Here is an 18,100-nt window from a genome sequence, read left to right as displayed (position 1 = left end):
GTGTGTGTGTGTGTGTGTGTGTGTGTGTGTGTGTGTGTGTGTGTGTGTGTGTGTGTGTGTGTAGCATCGGCCGAAGACCTGGCCGGCCATCCGCTTCCGTCGAGGTTCAGGGCACCCTTCGTACACCGAGGTAGAGGGAAACCTTGAGAAGGAGATCATTGTGGAGGCCGAACACTGACAGGATGTTGGAGCTCTAAACTGCTTCCGTGAACAGATGTTTTAACAACTTTCTCATTTATTTTGCATGTTCCTGAGAGAACTAAGGTACACGCTTTTCTTATTGCGCAGTATTTGCACGGTGTTTACTTTGACGCGACTGTAATGCCACATGTGATCCTATTCTCAGATTCATCACCCTTTTAACTCGGGTGAGAGATACGGCGAGTGTTTATCAGCACGATGAGATCGGTATGTGCTTTACCAAGGTGGGTCAGTGATCCTGGTGGGTGGCAGAAAAAACTGGGCATTTGGCTGAGCTTTAGCATGCCTCTAACACTCTACCCTGGGACTGATTCTGTGCTCAAAAGCAATACTGAACTACATTTTTGACGTCATTAATGAATCATGCTTGGTGCATAAATTGGCAACTGTTGGTTATGGGGTTGGAGGATAAGGGGGATTGGAGATGGTAGGAGTTACCCAAGTGATTGTCAGATCCCCAGGTTGGTGTTTGATAATTTTGTGGTACACGACAAGTTTAAAGTTATCACCGTGTCAATGAGAATGGACAGTACGAGGATGGAATGGATCAGGCGGGGCCTGAGAGAGAGAATGTAATGTTTTGGGGTTGGGTGGTTTTGATGCAGCACTATTTTGGTACGAAGCCATACTGAACATGTTTTGTCTTTTCTGCTTTTTTTTTGTACAATATCAGAGTGCCTTAATATGAATGTACATAATGATACCAGGTTGAAAGAATCGTTGTCGTCGTCGTCGTCGTTGTTGTTTTTTTTTTAAAAAGAAAGTTGATTTTCGTTTGGAAGTTTGGGAAAGTTGACGATGCAGTTTACTGCCTTTGGATTTTATGAAGGGCTGTGTAAAGTTTGAATTAAAATTCGTCTTAAAAACTGAATTACTAAATCTGATCATTACCTCTGTTACCGAATGTGGATGGAGGTTATGTTTTCACACCTGTGTGTTACTTGGCGAAAAAAAATTTTCACCAAGTATGTGGGTCTGTGGCATCTGTCTGTCCCGTGATTTTTGGGCACAGTTTTCAAGCAATTGTTCTGAATTTTTTTTTTGTGTATGCCTGAGACCGGCCAAAGACAGCAACGCATAATTTTGGTGAAGATCCAGATCTGGACACTGGAATATTTGAAGTGATTCTTCACCATTGAGAGATGGGGTCAAAAACGATATATAGCACAATATCTCAAAAGGTTATGGATGGATTCGGACGAAACTTGGTGCACTGGTTGGGTGTGTAATGAGGACAAATTGATTCGATTTTGGTGAAGATCCGAATGCGGATCTGGGAATTTTTTAAAAGTGTGTCTTCATCATTGAGAGAAGGGGCCAAAAAGTATGTATAGCATGATATCTCAAAAGGTTATGGATGGATTCGGACGAAACTTGGTGGTTGAGTTGGAATTAGATGACAATAACAAGCCGATTTGACTTTGGTGATGGTCCAGATTCAGATCCGACTTATCGGTGGGATGGAAAATGTAAGCTGTTCAGTCTGGCAGACATGTGTCACTCTAAGTGATTTTTCATCTGTTTCTTTGTCTGTGAGCAGGATATCTGAAAAAAATTGTTGATGGATTTGGACAAAACTTGATGGACAGGTTGGGTGTGTAGCAAGGATTAAATGATTTGATTTTTGGTGAAGATCCAGATGTGGATCTGGATACAAGAATTTATATTGTGATTTTTCACCCTTAAGAGATCCGGCCAAAAACAATGGAAAACACGATGTCTTAAATAGTGGTGGATGGATTATGACAAAACTTGGTGGATGAGTTGGGTAGGTGACAAGAACAAGCAGATTCGATTTTGGTTCATGTCAGGATGCAGATCAGACCCATCAGTGGGAAACAAAACGTAAACTGTTCACCCTCGTGGAGGAATGTGCTCCATCAAGTGACATTCTAGTTCTAAAATGTTTCACTTTGCATCCTTGTATGAAAAATATAACACCATGAGGCAACAACTGCAACTTTGCCGAATTTCTCGTTAACTTTTGTGGAGGCAAAATACATGTGACGGAGATTTTTTGGGGGCAAATTATAAAAGTCGCCGCTTCCTGCACAAAATATCCGGTCAGTTTGTTGCCCGATGGTGTCCTTTATTTATCTTGGTATAAGAATGGAAGACATCCATTTCTGGTTTGAAGCAAGTGGGGGGAGGGGGGTGGGGATGCGTGCTTCGCTTCTGCACAAGTTGTCCTGATGATCGGCTAAGTTGCGCACACCTGTTACCGATTGGTCCTCCATTGGAAAACATTGGTGTCCGTTACTGTAACTCAAAGTTCCACACGTATTTGTGCATATGCTTTGGTGTTCCTCGATTCGGCGATGCAGTCAGACACGTGGCCTGCATGTACACTGCCCGATGTTCTGTTCACACTCGCTCTTCATCCTTCATTTTTGCCTGTTATTTCTTCCTTGAAACTTTCTTTCTTCCTTCTTTCTCCACCACCTGCTCTCTCTCTCTCTCTCATCCTCACCCCTCCATTGGGGGTAATAAAAATATTGACTTATTTCATTCTTTAATTTATTAATCTCTTCCAATATCTCATCTTCCACTCTTTTGTATGTGTGATTATGGTTATATTGTCTCCTGACATGAACGATGGTAAATCGTTTTGTGTTTATTCATCCCCTCATCTCCCTCCTCCTCTGATCCCTTCCCTTCCTCCCACCATTCTCACTCATATTTCCTCTTCTCCCTTCCTCCCACCATTCTCACTCATATTTCCTCTTCTCCCTTCCTGTTTTATAAGACCTGCATTTCCAACAATCCATCACACAAGTACGGTGTTTACTTCCTGAAAGCATTCGATAAGCCTCATTACCATAACAGCCATGTGTGTGATCACATTGCCATACATGGATATCCTGAAACAAATACTGCTCCTGCAGGTCGTGCTCCACCAGAAACCCTTGCATTGTTACATTCAAATCTGATTTTAATAGTGACCTCCATTTATTCATCCCACTTTTCTCTCCCCACCCATGGTACGGTCTTCCTCGGTCTGTGGTTTTCAGCTTTTTCCTCTCGGAGTTTAAACCTGCTACCTCAGTCTCTCCCATCTCCTCTTGAGCTTGACTCCGAGCTCCCGTTTCCATCCTTTGGTCACAATTCCCACTCGGCTTGTGCAGTGGTGCATCCATATGTTTGTCCGACTGTTCTCCCTTTACCTCCCCTGTTGATCTCCTCTTCTTCATGTGTATGCAGCACAAGGGTGTCGGCTAGCATCATTGGCTGAGGACACAGGTATGCTGCTGCTGATGCAATGCCCTCTGCTGGTTATGGCTGGAATTTGGGATTTTTCCAGAGTGCTGGCGTTAGCTCGCCTATTAATTGCAAAGGACACCTTGGGATCTTTAACGTCCACCAACTAATGACAGCAGACAGGACTCCCAGCTCAACGTCCGTGTGAAACACCGCGATGACAGTTTACAGCTTGGTCGGAGTTCAAACCGAGGCTCGACAGCTTTGAGGCGAGTGTATGTACCTAATCTAAGCCATCATGCCAGCCTTGTTGATCTCTGATAACTGTATTAAAAAAGATGTGAAGTTCTTTCATGATTAGAGCTTTATTAGTTTCCATTCGAGTTGTGTTTCACTTTAACAAGCTTGGCTTTGTCACATTGTCGAACTGCACAGAGGCACACACTCCTTTATACCCTCTTTCTACCTTTGAAAAGGTTTGCAGGATGTTCATGTTGTTATGCTGACAGTACAGCAGGATGTTTATTTTAAATAAGTCTTAATTTGTGATCGTTGGTGAAGACCTTGAGTAAGATTGTGCTCGCAATGACTTCGGATAAAACGATTCAACATTTGTCCTTTGCTTCTTCACAAATTTATTCCCCAAATTGCGAGTCCATTGAAACACTGCAGGTGATCACATGCATAACATGATGTGGTTTTTGGAACGTTCACACTCTGAGGAAGGAGTGGGGAAATGACGCGCTCATGGTCGGAGTGCAGCTCACATTGCCTCCACGTAGTTTGCAGGCAGCATGCCGGTCATGCCCGTGCGTCGTACTGTGCCATACATCCAGCCTTCGTCGATGCTCTGGATGTTAACAATCGTGTCACCATCTTTAAAAGAGACTTCATCCTTGTCTGCAGCCGTGTAATCATAGAGAGCTCTGTACGTTCTCTGAGGACCGGGGTGGTGAAAGAGATGATAGATATTGGGGAATGGAATGATATGTACCAAGCGAGTATTGTGAAATGGAGATTGCATGCCGTGATGCTCATCACAGGAATGGTGACTTACCAATGTGGCAGACTGGTGTGAAGGTGCAGGTGAGATGACTGTGTGGTTGGGAATTGTCACCGCCACTGGATGCCTCACCATTTGGAAACTTGCGCTGCATTGATAACCTTGAAGACAATGAAAAGGTAACTTATTTTGCTACCCTGTGAGGGAATGTAACATTTTAGATGGTTGTGCATATTTAGATGTTCATAACAATGCCATTGTTTAGATTTTAAAATTCACGTCTGAATTAACCAGGTTTGGGGTAATTGAAGGTATAAAGGAGATTCATGATGTCATTCCAGTGACAGGTATCAAACTCGTAAATCTGGAGAAGGTGATGACAATAACAATGTGTCTCGATTTTATTTGGCTGGCAAACGCTCCATAATACAGAAAGGGGGCAATCTTAACCATAAACTTACCCCCCCCCCACTCATTTTTCATTTTCCTCTGGCATTAATTTCTGCACAGCCAACTTTCAATGGTTGCAATCTCCTTTGGTTGGAAGTGGAAGATGGATGAAGACCTTTCCAAAGGCCAAAGTATCCATCATATAATACTAGAGGGGCTATCCAGGACAGCTGGGGGGTGGAGGGGGGGTGGATTCCTGGAGCTGCCTGGCCGAATGTGCTTTTCCCAGTGAGGGTTTCAGGACGTGTTGGACATTGAAAAGCTATGGAGTTATTGGCCCCATGGTGGCTACCTTTTGCCTGTGGCCCAGCACTGCCTGACCCCACATTCCAATACACACATTATAGTGACCTCAAAACGGAAGGCAAGGCCGATGTGTAATAACATTAAACCTTCTCCAGATTTTGAAGTTCCTACACCCAAAATTTGGGGCCTTGAGATGCTGCAGTTCAGACATGAAAGAATAACATGCAAACAATTGAAAATATTTATAAGATAAAAAAAATTCTTTACATCTCAATGACCAAAGTTGTGATATTTTTAATCGAAAGTGTTGTAAGGTTTTTCAGATGTTCCACGTCATAGCATCTTTACTTTAAGGGCTTTTGAAAGGATTTTTCACTAAATCCTAAGTTTCAAATTGTTATTTTCTGGTATTTTTCAAATATACGATGCAATTGGAGCCTGATATTCGCGGGGCATACGTTCCTGGAAAATGCCGCGACCGCGAATAGCAGGGCATTGTTTTAATGGAAAAAGGGGGGATAGGTTCCCGGCGGTTTGTGATTCATGAGGGGAAAATAAAAAAACTCCGCGAAAAACCGCAAATATGCGAAACACTGGGCCGCAAATGTTGAAGCAGCTTGCATTTTATAAACTGCGAATACAAGGGGTCAGCGAATCCGCGAATTGCAGGGTCCTACATTAAACAAATTATTTTTTATTGGTCCATTTGTTCCAACTATGACGAGTATGACGTTGATATTCTACATTGTCAGTTATTTTAATGGTGTTTTATTTATGCTTTTTGGAGTTGACTACTTTAGCTCTTGCTGAATGATTTGGACCAATGAAAATTAGTCCCGATAATTCAATTGAAATGCCATCCCTTTATGAATTTCTGAATACTACATCTACTCGCATTGCCTTGTTTTCAATGCTCTTGCTTGATGGAAAAGCTCCACCAGCTTATACGGCTGTTCAAGAGGCAAGACTCGGTCCGCTAATTTGACTACCAGGTGGTCTTTATCATCTGGAACCGTGGAGGTGTCACGCTCTGAGCTCGGGGTTCAGAAACAAAATGCAGGCTCATGGCCACAAACCCGTGCCTGCCACTATCCCTCCCCTGCATCTACGTTCCCTCAAGACTTCATCTTCTGTTCTTCCCTTTCCTTAATGGTAAGGACCAAAACACATTTAAGGACTGTGTTTGAGCATCACAGATCTATTTAAACAAATTGCTCTTGGCACAATGGACATTGTTTAATTAAACTTCCGGTTCCGGTTTTTGAGCGATGGTTGGTTCTCTCCACGGGTCGCTGTCGACTTTCTCCAAGATAAGTTTCTGGTTGTCGTTTGTCACGTTTTGACTATTTTGTTGCCTCCATGTTTACTGTGCTTCGAGTTCCGTTTTGTTTCAAAATCTGTGCTATTTGCTGAGTTTTCATCGGTCTTGTCACATTGGGTTTCCCTGAGGCCGACCTGTCTATGTGCATGATCATGTTTATTGTATTTTCTCCTAATCACCATCAGTTCTTATTTTCTCCACCCTCCTTCTACCCCTCCCAATTATACCCCACGTAACCACGTGACTTCCTTTACCGACTCTTCTTCTTCCTTCTCACCCCTCTTCCCTGCAAATCCCACTCTGATCATGAAGGTTTTAACCACACACCTTCACAACCTTTTCTTCAAACTTTTCTTTTGCTCTTCACCCCTCTTCCCTAATCTTCAAAAAAAACAAACATCTACCTCCTTTACTCTTCCCACATCCTTAAATGTACCTCCTCCCAACTCTTTCCCTGTTATACCTCAACTCTCTCTTTCCTCTCATCACATCTCCCCCTCTTCCCACCCCTCAAATCTTATTCCTCCCATCACTACCCAGTCTCATCATCCCCCTCTCCCCCAACCCTCCCTTCTCCATGACTGTGCCTACTCTTATCATCTCCCTTCCCACAATTCAGCCACCTCCTCCCTCTTCAAGGCAAACTTCTCTCCCCCCTTTCTCCCCCAAATGTTCCCCTCACCCCTCCCCTTCAAATCTCTCCCCCACCCCTCCCTTTCAAATCTCTCTTCCCACCCCCTCATTTCTCATCACACCTCCCCCTCTTCTCACCCCCTCAATTTTTGTTCCTCCCCCCACCCGCTCCCATCTCCACAATACCTCTACCCAGTCTCATCCGCCCCTCTCCCTAACCCTCCCTTTCTCCCTCCTTCTCCATGATTGGTACCTACTCTCATCATCTCCCCTCCCTCTCAATTCAGCCATCCCCTCCCTCTTCAAAGCAAACTTCTCGCTTCCCCTCACCCTTCTCAAAAGCTCCACCCACACCCTTCTCCCTCAATTCTCCCCCAAATGATCCCCTCACTCCCTTTCAAATCTCCCTTTCCCACACCTCAATTCTCATCACACCTCCCCTCTTCTCAACGCCTCAATTTTTTGTTCCTCCGCCCACCCGCTCCCATCTCCACAATACCTCCACCCAGTCTCATCCTCCCCTCTCTTCTCCCTCCTCCTCCATTGCCATGCCTGCTCCCATCCCCCCCCAAAGCTACCCCCTCATTCCTCCCTCACAAATCAACTGTCTCCTCCATTTTCAATGCAAACTTCTTTTTCTTCCCCTCAAAGCTTCCTCTCCTTTTCTCAAAAGCTTCCCCTCGCCCTTCTTCCTCAATTTTCACCCCTCACTCTCCCTTCTCAAAGCTGCCCCCTTCACATCTAGAAAGCTGCCTCCTTCCCCAAACCTCTCTCTTCCAGCTCATTCCTCCACCTCCTGCAACCTCCCACTTCCCTTTACCCCCTCTATTATTACTCCCCACTGCTATTCATCCCTTCACCACCGAGCCCTTCGTCGTCCTCCCCATCTGACTCTCTCCCCTAGCTCTTCTACAATCTGTCAACTGTCAACTCTCACTATCTCTACCTCTCCTCCCTCACACTACCCTTCCCCTCCCCAACCCATCCCATGCACCCAAAGCTTCCTCCCCTCCGTCTTCCTTAACAGTATGGACCTCAAACATCCAGTGCCTTCGCTATAAACTTTCCATACAGGTTGCCACTCACAAACCAGACATCATCTGTTCAACAGAAACTTTCCTCCTTCAAGATGTCTCAGACTCCCAAGTTTCTCTCCCTGGTTACTCCCTTCTCCGGTATGACAGACCTGGGCCTTGTCCTGGCAGCGGAGTTGCTCTCTTCATCAAAAACTCTTTTCCTCACTCTCCATGCACTGCCCTCACTCCTCCACACTCCCAGGAATATATCCGGCTACGGCTTCCCCTCTGCTCCCACCTCTATGTGTGTTGTACCGTCCAAGAAAAACAGTGATGACTCCATTTACATCTCGCTCGCAGAAAACATGGACCAACTTCTATCCTCTCATCCCAACTCTCTCTTCCTCTGATGTGGTGACTTCAATTGTCATCATGCCAGTTGGCTGGGTGTGGGTACCTCTCTCACCGACCATGGCACTGCGACTCATTGGGACTGACACAATCTGTCAACTTCCCGACCTGGATCTCAGCCAATGGTACTCCATCTCTTCTGGATTTGATTTTGACAAATTTCCCAGATGTCTGCTGCTGTTCTTCTGCTCCAATCGGTTCATCTGACCACGTGCTTGTTAAAGTGGTCATGCCTCTGGCCATTATTGGAGAACCACCTCAGCACCCACAAGTTTGGCACTTCAATCACGCCGACTGGCACAGTCTTCAAGCAGCCATCAAACTTCTAGACTGGTCTCCCATGTCCACTTTCTCCAACATGAACTCATCCTGGGAATTCTTTCAAAGAAACTTGCTCTCTCTCTCTCATGCACAGATTTATCCTATCACGTCATCAGTTGTCGCACTCTTCCTCCCAATCATGGTACACTGAAGCTTGTGGCAAGGAAATTGTCCTGAAACAACTTACCTTTGCCTCATGAAAGGCTAATCCAACTGAAGGAAATCTCAGTTCCTTCCACAAAGTTTGGAACAAGTGTGTGTCTCCCCTCAGGAGAGCCAGAAAACAACATCTTTATAATCTCAAGTCTGAACTGTCAAACCTCTCTCCCTCCTCTGCTCTTGGTCACCCTCTCTGTTCTATTCACACTCTCATTTGCTCAAGGTCATCTGCCATCTGCTTGGAAATCAACAAACATTACCACCCTGCATACAAAAGGTGCAAAAACAGATCCCTGCAACGACAGACCAATCAGCCTTCACCCAAGCATCAGCAAGGTTATGGAATCCATCATCGCTTCAGACATTAAATCCTTCCTCTTCTCCATGGCTTGATTTCCAATCATCAATTTGGATTCAGACCAGGTCACTCTACCCTGGACATGCTGCTTCTGCTTTCCCAACAATGGATGGAGGTCTTGAATGCCAAATATGACATCAGAGCCATCTCCCAAGACACATCACAAGCTTTCGATACGGTCTGGCACCCGGCGCTGCTCACCAAACTTTGTTCTTATGGTATCCAAGGCCATCTAAACTCATGGCTCACGGACTTCCTCTCCTGTCGCAGTCAACATGTGGTTCTTAATGGAATTCTTTCATCTCCTCTTCCTGTCCAGGCTGGAATTCCTCAAGGCAGCTTTCTGGGCCCTATTCTTTTTCTGGTTTTTATCAATGATCTCTCAGATTCTCTGGAAAATCCTCTATCTCTTTGCTGATAACTCCACCCTCTCCTGTACCATCTCTCATCCCTCTGATCAGCAGGCAGCATTCTCTTCACTCTCTGCAAACCTGGTTAAAATTACAAGCTGATCAAACACTTGGAATATGTTTTCCAAGAAGAAGTCCTTTCATTCAAGCTTTTGGGTCTCACTATCTGCCACGATCTTTCCTGGGAATGCCACGTTTCCAACCTGGCCTCCAAAGCCAGTCACCGACTGGGCATCTGGTGTCGTGCAAAGTCCTTCCTTGGCACACCTGAGCTTCTAACCACTTACAAAGCTTTCATCTACAGTCTTATGGAGTACTGCTCTCCCCTCTGGGTTGGTGCTCCTACCTCACAACTACACAACTATCAACATGCTGTGGAAACGAAGGCTTTTAGCATCTCCGCAATGAAGCCGAGTCTTTGGATGTTTCATTCTCTCACTGGAAGCAGGTCGGTGGTCTTTCTGTCTTCTACCGTTTCCTCTCCGGCCTTGCTCCCCGTGCTCTGGCTGTGATCTGTCCCCCCCCCCCCTATATTTCCTCAGGGTGCCCAAGGTCTGCCAAAAACACCCTTTTAGTGAAACTGCCAAAATCAAGAATCAAGAAGTCCCATGCACTTCAATCCCACACCTCCCTCCAAGTCTTCAAAACAGCTTTTCACCACCATCTATCTTCCTCCATCCAAAATCTTGATCTTAACTTCCCCCGTTAATCCACCCCAAACTCACCTCCTTCAAATTCCCTGTAGTTCCATCTTCTTCACCCTGTGTACCCTGCCCCATCCCTCTCCTTTCCACAGACAATAGGAGTACTGTCTTTGTTCCCCACTATTTAGTGCTTACCTCTTCCGTCCCTCTCATCTCCCGCCTCGTAATATGTTTCTCTGTATTCGCTCTTACACGAGCCTCAAATTGGAAGTCTGTCTTCTTTTCTCTCTTCTCGACTCTTTTCTCTCATCTCATCTCATCTCATCTCCTTCAACAACCATATCCATAATTCAGGCATACTTAGCATTCTCTGATGTAGTGGTTATGTCGTAGTTTACCTTTTAAGTGATGGCTAACCTGAGCAAGCGCCACCTTAGGTCATGTTACAAGGTTGACAGCAAGTATTTCCATTCTTGTACAGGTCAGGTCAGGTATGGGAGCATGTGCCAGAACAGCACGTCGCTGCGTCCACTTTCCGCCGGTACTCCAGGGGCCTCCGTCTGGCCATCCCCCAGGCAGATGCCAGGCCCATCCCCATCTCCTTGAGATGATGGTCAACCTGTTGCAACCATGAGGCACGTGGTCGACCCACTGGCCTCCTCCACTCATGAGACTCCCTCGCTGAGAGAATCTGGTGAGCAGGATCAGAGTCAGGAAAACAAGCCACATGTCCATACAGCCGCAACTGACGCTCACGGACTATGCAGGTAACAAATCTCATCCGAGTCTCTCTCAGCAACCGCTCGTTGGACACAAAATCTGACCAGCGATAGCCAAGGATTCTCCGAAGAGACCTGGTACCAAAGGAATTAAGTCTCCGTCTCAGATCCTTGGTCAGAGTCCAAGTCTCGCACCCATAGAGCAAGACTGGAAGTACCAAGGACCTGAAGACTCGGACTTTCGTCCTCCCGCACAGGTACCGGCAGCGCCACACCCCATGATCCAGTGAATCCATGACTCCCCAGGCCCGACCCAGACGTCTATTGACCTCTGACTCGCAGCCAGCAGAGACATGAATATCACTGCCAAGGTAAGTGAATCTCTCCACGACCTCAACATCCTCACCACAAACAGACACAGACAGGACAGCAGCATCCAAGATGTCACCGAAAGCCTGGATCTTAGTTTTGACCCAAGAAACCCGTAATCCCAACGGCTCCGACTCCTCATTCAGCACCTCGAGGGCCCCCAAGAGGATGTCTAAAGTCTCCGCAAAGATGACTGCATCATCTGCAAAGTCAAGGTCCGAGATCTTGACATTCCCAAATGACGCACCGCAACTTGATCTCTCCGACATCCTCCCTAGAATCCAGTCCATACAAGTGCTGAAAAGTGTGGGGGCAAGTACACATCCCTGACGAACTCCAGTAACAACTGGAAATAAGTCAGAGATGGTACCACCACACTTCACAGCACTCTCAGTACCAGAGTAGAGTTCAGACATCAGATCGATCAGTTTTGGTGGCACCCCACGAAGACCAAGAATCCTCCAGAGGACATCCCGATTCACTGAATCGAACGCTTTACAGAGATCAACATAGGCTGCAAGCAGCCCCTGCCGAAACTCTCGACTGCGTTCGGTGAGGACACGAAGTACAAGGATACGGTCAATCGTTGACCTCTTTGGTGTAAAGCCTGACTGCTCTGGACGCTGGTGCTCAAGCAGATAGTGGCGAACCCTATCGAGAATTATCCGAGCAAAGACCTTGCCCGGCACTGAGAGCAGCGTCACCCCTCGGTAGTTGTTGCAGTCTTGGCGATCACCCTTCCCTTTCCAGAGAGGGACAACAAGGCCCCTCTTCCAGTCAGTTGGGATGATGCCTGTGTTCCAGGCAGAGCACAAAACTGCATGCAACGACACGAGTGCAGCATTTCCACCAGCCTTGAGAAGTTCGGCATGGATGCCACAGATCCCTGGAGCTTTGCCCCGTTTCAACTGGTTCACCGCAGCCTGTGTTTCCACAAGCGTAGGTGGACCACAGTTGATTCGAGGGTCAGCAACAGGGATTGTAACACCCTTGACGTCCAACTCGACAGTTGGGGGATCAGCCTGGTACAACCGCTCAAAGTAACCGGCCCAGCGGGCCTTCACTTCAGACTCCTCTGTCAAGAGCCTACCACTCTCTGCTCGAACTGTAGTGCTCCGAGGGATGGGCTTGGATGAACGTAATACGCGAATTCCCCTGTAAGCGGGACGAGAATCACCTGTCCACAGGTGATGCTCTACCCCCTCACAGATTCCTCGCACATAGGCCTCCTTGTCCACCCTCAGTGCACGTACAGTTTTACGCCTCAGCTCCCTGAACAGCTCAGCTCTGCCATTCAGCCTGGCCCTGCGACTCTGGTCAATGGTATCCAGTGCCCCTTGAGAGACAAAATTCTTCTTTGCCCTGCGGTGAGCTCCAAGGCATCCACCGGCAACATCGAGGACGGTGGTCTTGAAGGTGCTCCACAACTCTTCAGGACCCCCCAAAGCACCCAGACCCCCCCAAGTGTCCACTCAGCCTGTTCGCAAACTCCTCAGCTACTCTCTCATCCCTGAGCTTGGCAACATCCAGCCTCGGCTGGGATGGTACCATTCTCCAGGATTTAAGGTGCAGCTTTAGAGTTGCTACAACAAGCCTGTGGTCAGTATTGAGGAACTGAGCACTCCGGTAGACCCTGCAGTTCTGGATCATCCTCCAACGACCGTCAATGAGGACATGGTCAATCTCCTTTGCCACACCGCCAGCGTTGGAATACCAAGTCCAGCGATGAGCTTGTGGGCGCTGAAACCATGAACCAGCCACCCTAAGTCCATGACTTCTTGCAAAGTCAAGGAACTTAGTGCCATTCTGGTTCATAGTTCCTGACCCATGGGGACCAACACACACCTCATAACCATCCCTATCAGTTCCAGTCGATGCATTGAAATCCCCCAAGACTAGAAGTGTATCTCGTCTGGGGCACTGATCAACCACAGACTCGAGTGTGGCGTAGAATGCATCCTTCACAATGAGATCACTCGCCTCAGTCGGAGCATAAACAGAGACCAGGGAAATGACACCTAAGGAGTGACGAATCCTTAATCTCGTAATACGCTCGTTGACCGGTGTTACCTCAATATTATCATTGGGGTCAGCTTATTGGACACAGCTACAACAACTCCTTGGGTATGGTAACCATCAGAGCGACCAGACCAATAGTAGGTGTAACCACCCACCATTATCTCGCTGCAATCCCGATGTCCAAAAGCTTGAGCTCAGATGATAACAGAGAGAGGTGATCATCCTCTCTTAGGGATAGGACATTCCAGGCACCCACCCGAAGGGACCGCCTCAGGTTAACCCAAGGAGACCGCCGTCTGGTGGACGACACCTCAGCACCACTCCGACACACTCTCCCGCAATCTGACCCAGGGATGTTACCCCGTGCTTTCCCTCCTATCAAAGATTGGGGGTCCCGAAGGCTTTGCCCCAATCCCGTCATCCGGTGAGCTGCCCTGCGAAGGGAAGCTGCACAGGAGGTACTCCCACGGAGTGGGTTTTCAGATTTTTTTGCGTTTTTGCGTTTTGCGGAATGAAGGGTTTTACGGTGGCCGGAGTGCAAATCCTGCCACCAACCTCCTAATAAGAAGTGACCAAACTGCAGGAGGACGTCCGCAGACACAGTTGGGCACTAGATATGGATGGCCGTTGGTTCACAAGGAGCTCCTCCGCCCTTTGTATTGTAAGTATTGGCTTATCTTGAGGCAGAACATAGTAATCTGTCTCCCCTTCAAAGTCCTGGTGGGTCTTTGTTAAGTCCGTCTCTTACTCCATCAGGCTACGGACAAAAGCTTTGTAAGTGGTCAGGAGCTCAGGAGGGCCGAGGAAAGAGTTTGCACGACGGAGGATTCCCAGTTAGCGACTGACTTTGGAAGCGAGGTTTGAAATGTGGCTTTCCCAGGAAAGGTCATGGCAGATAGTGAGACCCAGAAGCTTGAGAGAAAGGACTTCTTCCAGAGGATTGTTGAGAAAGTGGATGGGTGGGTTTTCTAAACGGTCCTTTCGAAAAGACATAGTGAGAGTGTGAGATTTGTCCGGATTGAAAGACATGTTCCACGTGTTGGACCAGTTTGTGATTTTATCCAGATCTGCAGTGAGCGAAGAAGCTGCTGCTTGCCGGTCTGAGGGATGACCAATGGTACGGCAGAGGGTGGAGTCATCAGCAAAGAGATAAGGAGGATTTTCCAGAGAGTGGGAGAGATCATTGATGAAAACCAGAAAAAGAACAGGGCACAGAATGCTACCTTGAGGAACTCCAGCCTGGAAAGGAAGAGGGGATGAAAGAACTCCATTTGGGGCCACACGTTGACTGCGACAGGAGAGGAAGTCTGCGAGCCATGAGTGGAGCTGGTCTTGGATACCATGGGAAGAGAGTTTGGTGAGTAGGGCAGGGTGCCAGACTGTCAAAAGCACGTGATATATCCAGGGATATGGCTCGGATTTCCTGTCTGTCATTGAGGACCTCCATCCATTGTTGGTAGAGCAGAAGTAGCATATCCAGGGTGGAGTGACCTGGTCTGAAACCAAATTGATGATCGGAAATCAAGCCATTGGAGAAGAGGAAGGATTTCATGTCTGAAGCGATGATGGATTCCATAACCTTGCTGATGATTGGGAGAAGGCTGATTGGTCTGTAGTTGCAAGGATCTGTTTTTGCACGGCAGTGATGTTTGCAGATTTCCAAGCAGATGGCAGATGACCTTGAGCAAATGAGAGGGTGAATAGAACAGAGAGAGGGTGAGCAAGAGCAGAAGAGCAGACTTTGAGGACACGTGGGCTGATGCCGTCTGGACCGGTTGCAGAATTGAGTCGAGGTTTGATAGCAAGCTCTCCACCTTGTCAGGAGAAAAGGACACAGAGTCCAGGGATAGTTGGGTGCGACTGGGTAAGGTGGGTAGAGAAAGTGATGGGTTTTTGACGCAAGATTTAGCTGCAAACACCTAGTTTAAGCATTCAGCTTTTTCACGTGCGGTGTCAGCAGTGCGGCCATTTGAGGTAAGGAAGGGGATGGAGGGGGAACATACACCAGAAACAGATTTGATTAGATGCCACCAGGATTTTGAGGAGGGAGAGAGGTTTGAGAGTTCAGACTTGAGATGAGAAAGATTTTGTTTTCTGGCTCTCCTGAGGGTAGATACACACTTGTTCCGAGCTTTATGGAAGGAACTGAGATTGCCCTCAGTTGGGTTTGCTTTCCATGAGGCAAAGGCAAGTTGTTTCAGGACAACTGCTTCACCACAAGCTTCAGTAAACCAAGGGCGGGAGGAAGGGTAGGACAACTGAAGACGAGAGGGGATAAATCTGTGCATGAGGGAAAGCAAGTTTCTTTGAAAGAATTCCCAGGATGAGTTGATGTTGGAGAAAGTAGGGATAGGAGACCAGACTGTAAGTTTGAGGGCTGCTTGGAGACCCTGCCAGTCAGCTTGAGTGAAATGCCAGACTCGACGGCGGTGAGGTGGTTCTCTGATAATAGCCAGAGAGATGTCCACTCTGACAAGGACGTGGTCAGAAGAACCGATTGGAGCGGAGGAAGAGCAGCAGATATTGTCAGGGAAATTTGTCGAAATCAGATCCAGAAGAGATGGAGTACCATTGGTTGAGATCCGGGTTGGGAAGTTAACCGATTGAGTCAGTCCCAATGAATCGCAGAAAGCTTTTGCTGAGGTGCCATGACAGGTGAGAGAGGTACCCACACCTAGCCAACTGGCATGATGACAATTGAAGTCACCACATAAGAGGAAGAGAGAGTTTGGATGAGAAGATAGAAGATGGTCCATATTTTCGGATAGTGGTCCATTTTGCTCTATCTCGAACACCTTACCCGTGGCGCCCCCTTCAAGTTTGTTTTTATGCTGATTTAATCAAAGTATGGATAATCTGAGGAGTGTGAAATGCCATATAGCCTGTATGACGTTATATTGTTCCTTGAATGTTCCAGAGGAAGTTTTGCACCAAAGGTCATAATCCTTGACCTTTAAAGACCACAAAGGTCAAATTTTCAAAGTTGTGGGAATCAAACCGGGTTTTTGACCTTCTTCGACGAACTAACTCCAATAAGCTAAAGCACGTATCCTGTTTCCTTATTTTAATGTCAACATTGTTTTGTGACCTTTAAAGGTAATGCAAAGGTCAAATTTTCAAAGTTGTGGGAATCGAACCGGGTTTTCGACCTTCTTCGACGAACTAACTCCAATAAGCTATAGCACGTATCCTGTTTCCTTATTTTAATGTCCACAACATTGTTTTGTGACCTTTAAAGGTGATGCAAAGGTCAAATTTTGGAAGTTGTTGAATGAAACCGGGTTTTCGACATTTTGCAGCTAATAACCTGTCACCCGTACCACATCATGTTGATCATTTTTATAACTTGGTCAAAAATTATCACATTGTCTCATCCTTCACTTCTGAAACAATCTACATCGTCAAATACCGTGAGTGAACCATTGTCGTCTCCAGACTTGTCCTCATTCAAACTTATTTAATTATTCCTTTTATTTAAAGTATAACTACATCTGAATAACTTTAATCATACACCACTTTATATGATGATATATGAAGTGATAAACACTTTACCTTGCAGACATGTCCATTACACAGTACCTCCATCTCAGCAGACTCAAACTGTCATTAACTGTTTTTAACACATGGTGCTGTGTAAACACTATTGTCAGGCCAGATCAGATCTGTGACTTGCTACAGGTATCATGTAAACCTGCACTAATCTGTACTAACCTGTTCCATGGTCGGGTTGTCGGCATCTAAACCGTCTCCCCCACCAGGTTTTTTGGTGAGGAGGGTGTTTGGATATGGACACCCAGCAGGAGTAAAAACAAAACCTGTCAAAGGGCGAGGGAGCTCCTTGTGAGCCAATGGCCATCCATATCTCGTGCCCAACTGTGTTTGCGGACGTCCTCCTGCAGTTTTGTTTCTTCTTATTAGGAGGTTGGTGGCAGGATTTGTACTTCAGCCACCGTAAAACCCTTCATTCCGCAAAACACAAAGAAATTTGAAAACCCACTCCGTGGGAGTACCTCCTGTGCAGCTTTCCTTCGCAGGGCAGCTTACCCGATGATGGGATGCGGGCAAAGCCTTCAGGACCCCCAATCATTGATGAAAGGAAGGAAACCACGGGGTAACATTCCCGGGTCAGATTGTGGGAGAGTGTCGGAGTGGTGCTCGTGTCGTCCACCAGACGGCGGTCTCCTTGGGTTATACTGAGGCGGTACCTTTGGGTGGGTGCCTGGAATGTCCTATCCCGAAGAGAGGATGATCACCTGTCTCTGTTATCATCTGAGCTCAAGCGTTTGGACATCGGTATTGCAGCACTCTCTGTGGTTCGGAGACTGGATTGCGCCGAGATCATGGTAGGTGGTTACACCTACTATTGGCCTGGTCGCTCTGATGGTTACCATGCCCAAGGAGTTGCTGTGGCTGTGTCCAATCAGCTGACTCCAATCATAATTCAGGTAACACCGGTCAACGAGCGTATTATGAGACTGAGGATTCATCATTCCTTGGGTGTCATTTCCTTGGTCTCTGTTGATGCTCCGACTGAGGTGAGTGATCTCACCGTGAAGGATACATTCAACGCCACACTCGAGTCTGTGATTGATCAGTGCCCCAGGCGAGATACTCTTCCAGTC

The 18,100-nt window shown here is 47.0% G+C and overlaps 2 protein-coding genes across 8 annotated transcripts in view; one reads left to right on the top strand and one right to left on the bottom strand.

Annotated features, from left to right (window-relative positions):
* The window catches only part of PLXDC2 (plexin domain containing 2), an 81,444-nt gene extending 80,372 nt beyond the window's left edge, over positions 1 to 1,072 (top strand). For all 4 annotated transcript variants that reach the window (XM_085876664.1, XM_085876665.1, XM_085876662.1 and 1 more), the window contains exon 13: positions 65 to 1,072. In XM_085876664.1, coding sequence (XP_085732790.1) covers positions 65 to 178 — 114 coding nt within the window. In that variant the 3' untranslated portion in view covers positions 179 to 1,072. The remainder of the gene's footprint in view (positions 1 to 64) is intronic.
* A 3,025-nt stretch (positions 1,073 to 4,097) lies between these two features.
* The window catches only part of LOC147027319 (nebulin-like), a 247,279-nt gene continuing 233,276 nt past the window's right edge, over positions 4,098 to 18,100 (bottom strand). For all 4 annotated transcript variants that reach the window (XM_085876653.1, XM_085876654.1, XM_085876655.1 and 1 more), the window contains 2 exons: positions 4,457 to 4,563; positions 4,098 to 4,336 (listed from right to left, as the gene is read on the bottom strand). In XM_085876653.1, the coding sequence (XP_085732779.1) occupies positions 4,163 to 4,336; positions 4,457 to 4,563 (281 nt within the window). In that variant the 3' untranslated portion in view covers positions 4,098 to 4,162. The remainder of the gene's footprint in view (positions 4,337 to 4,456; positions 4,564 to 18,100) is intronic.

Source organism: Eptatretus burgeri, chromosome 4, assembly GCF_056783735.1.
Source record: "Eptatretus burgeri isolate ZD-2024b chromosome 4, Ebu_testis_v1, whole genome shotgun sequence".
Classification (NCBI taxonomy): Eukaryota; Metazoa; Chordata; class Myxini; order Myxiniformes; family Myxinidae; genus Eptatretus; species Eptatretus burgeri.
The sequence above is the reverse complement of the archived record's forward strand: the minus strand, read 5'-3'. Positions and strand labels throughout refer to the sequence as shown.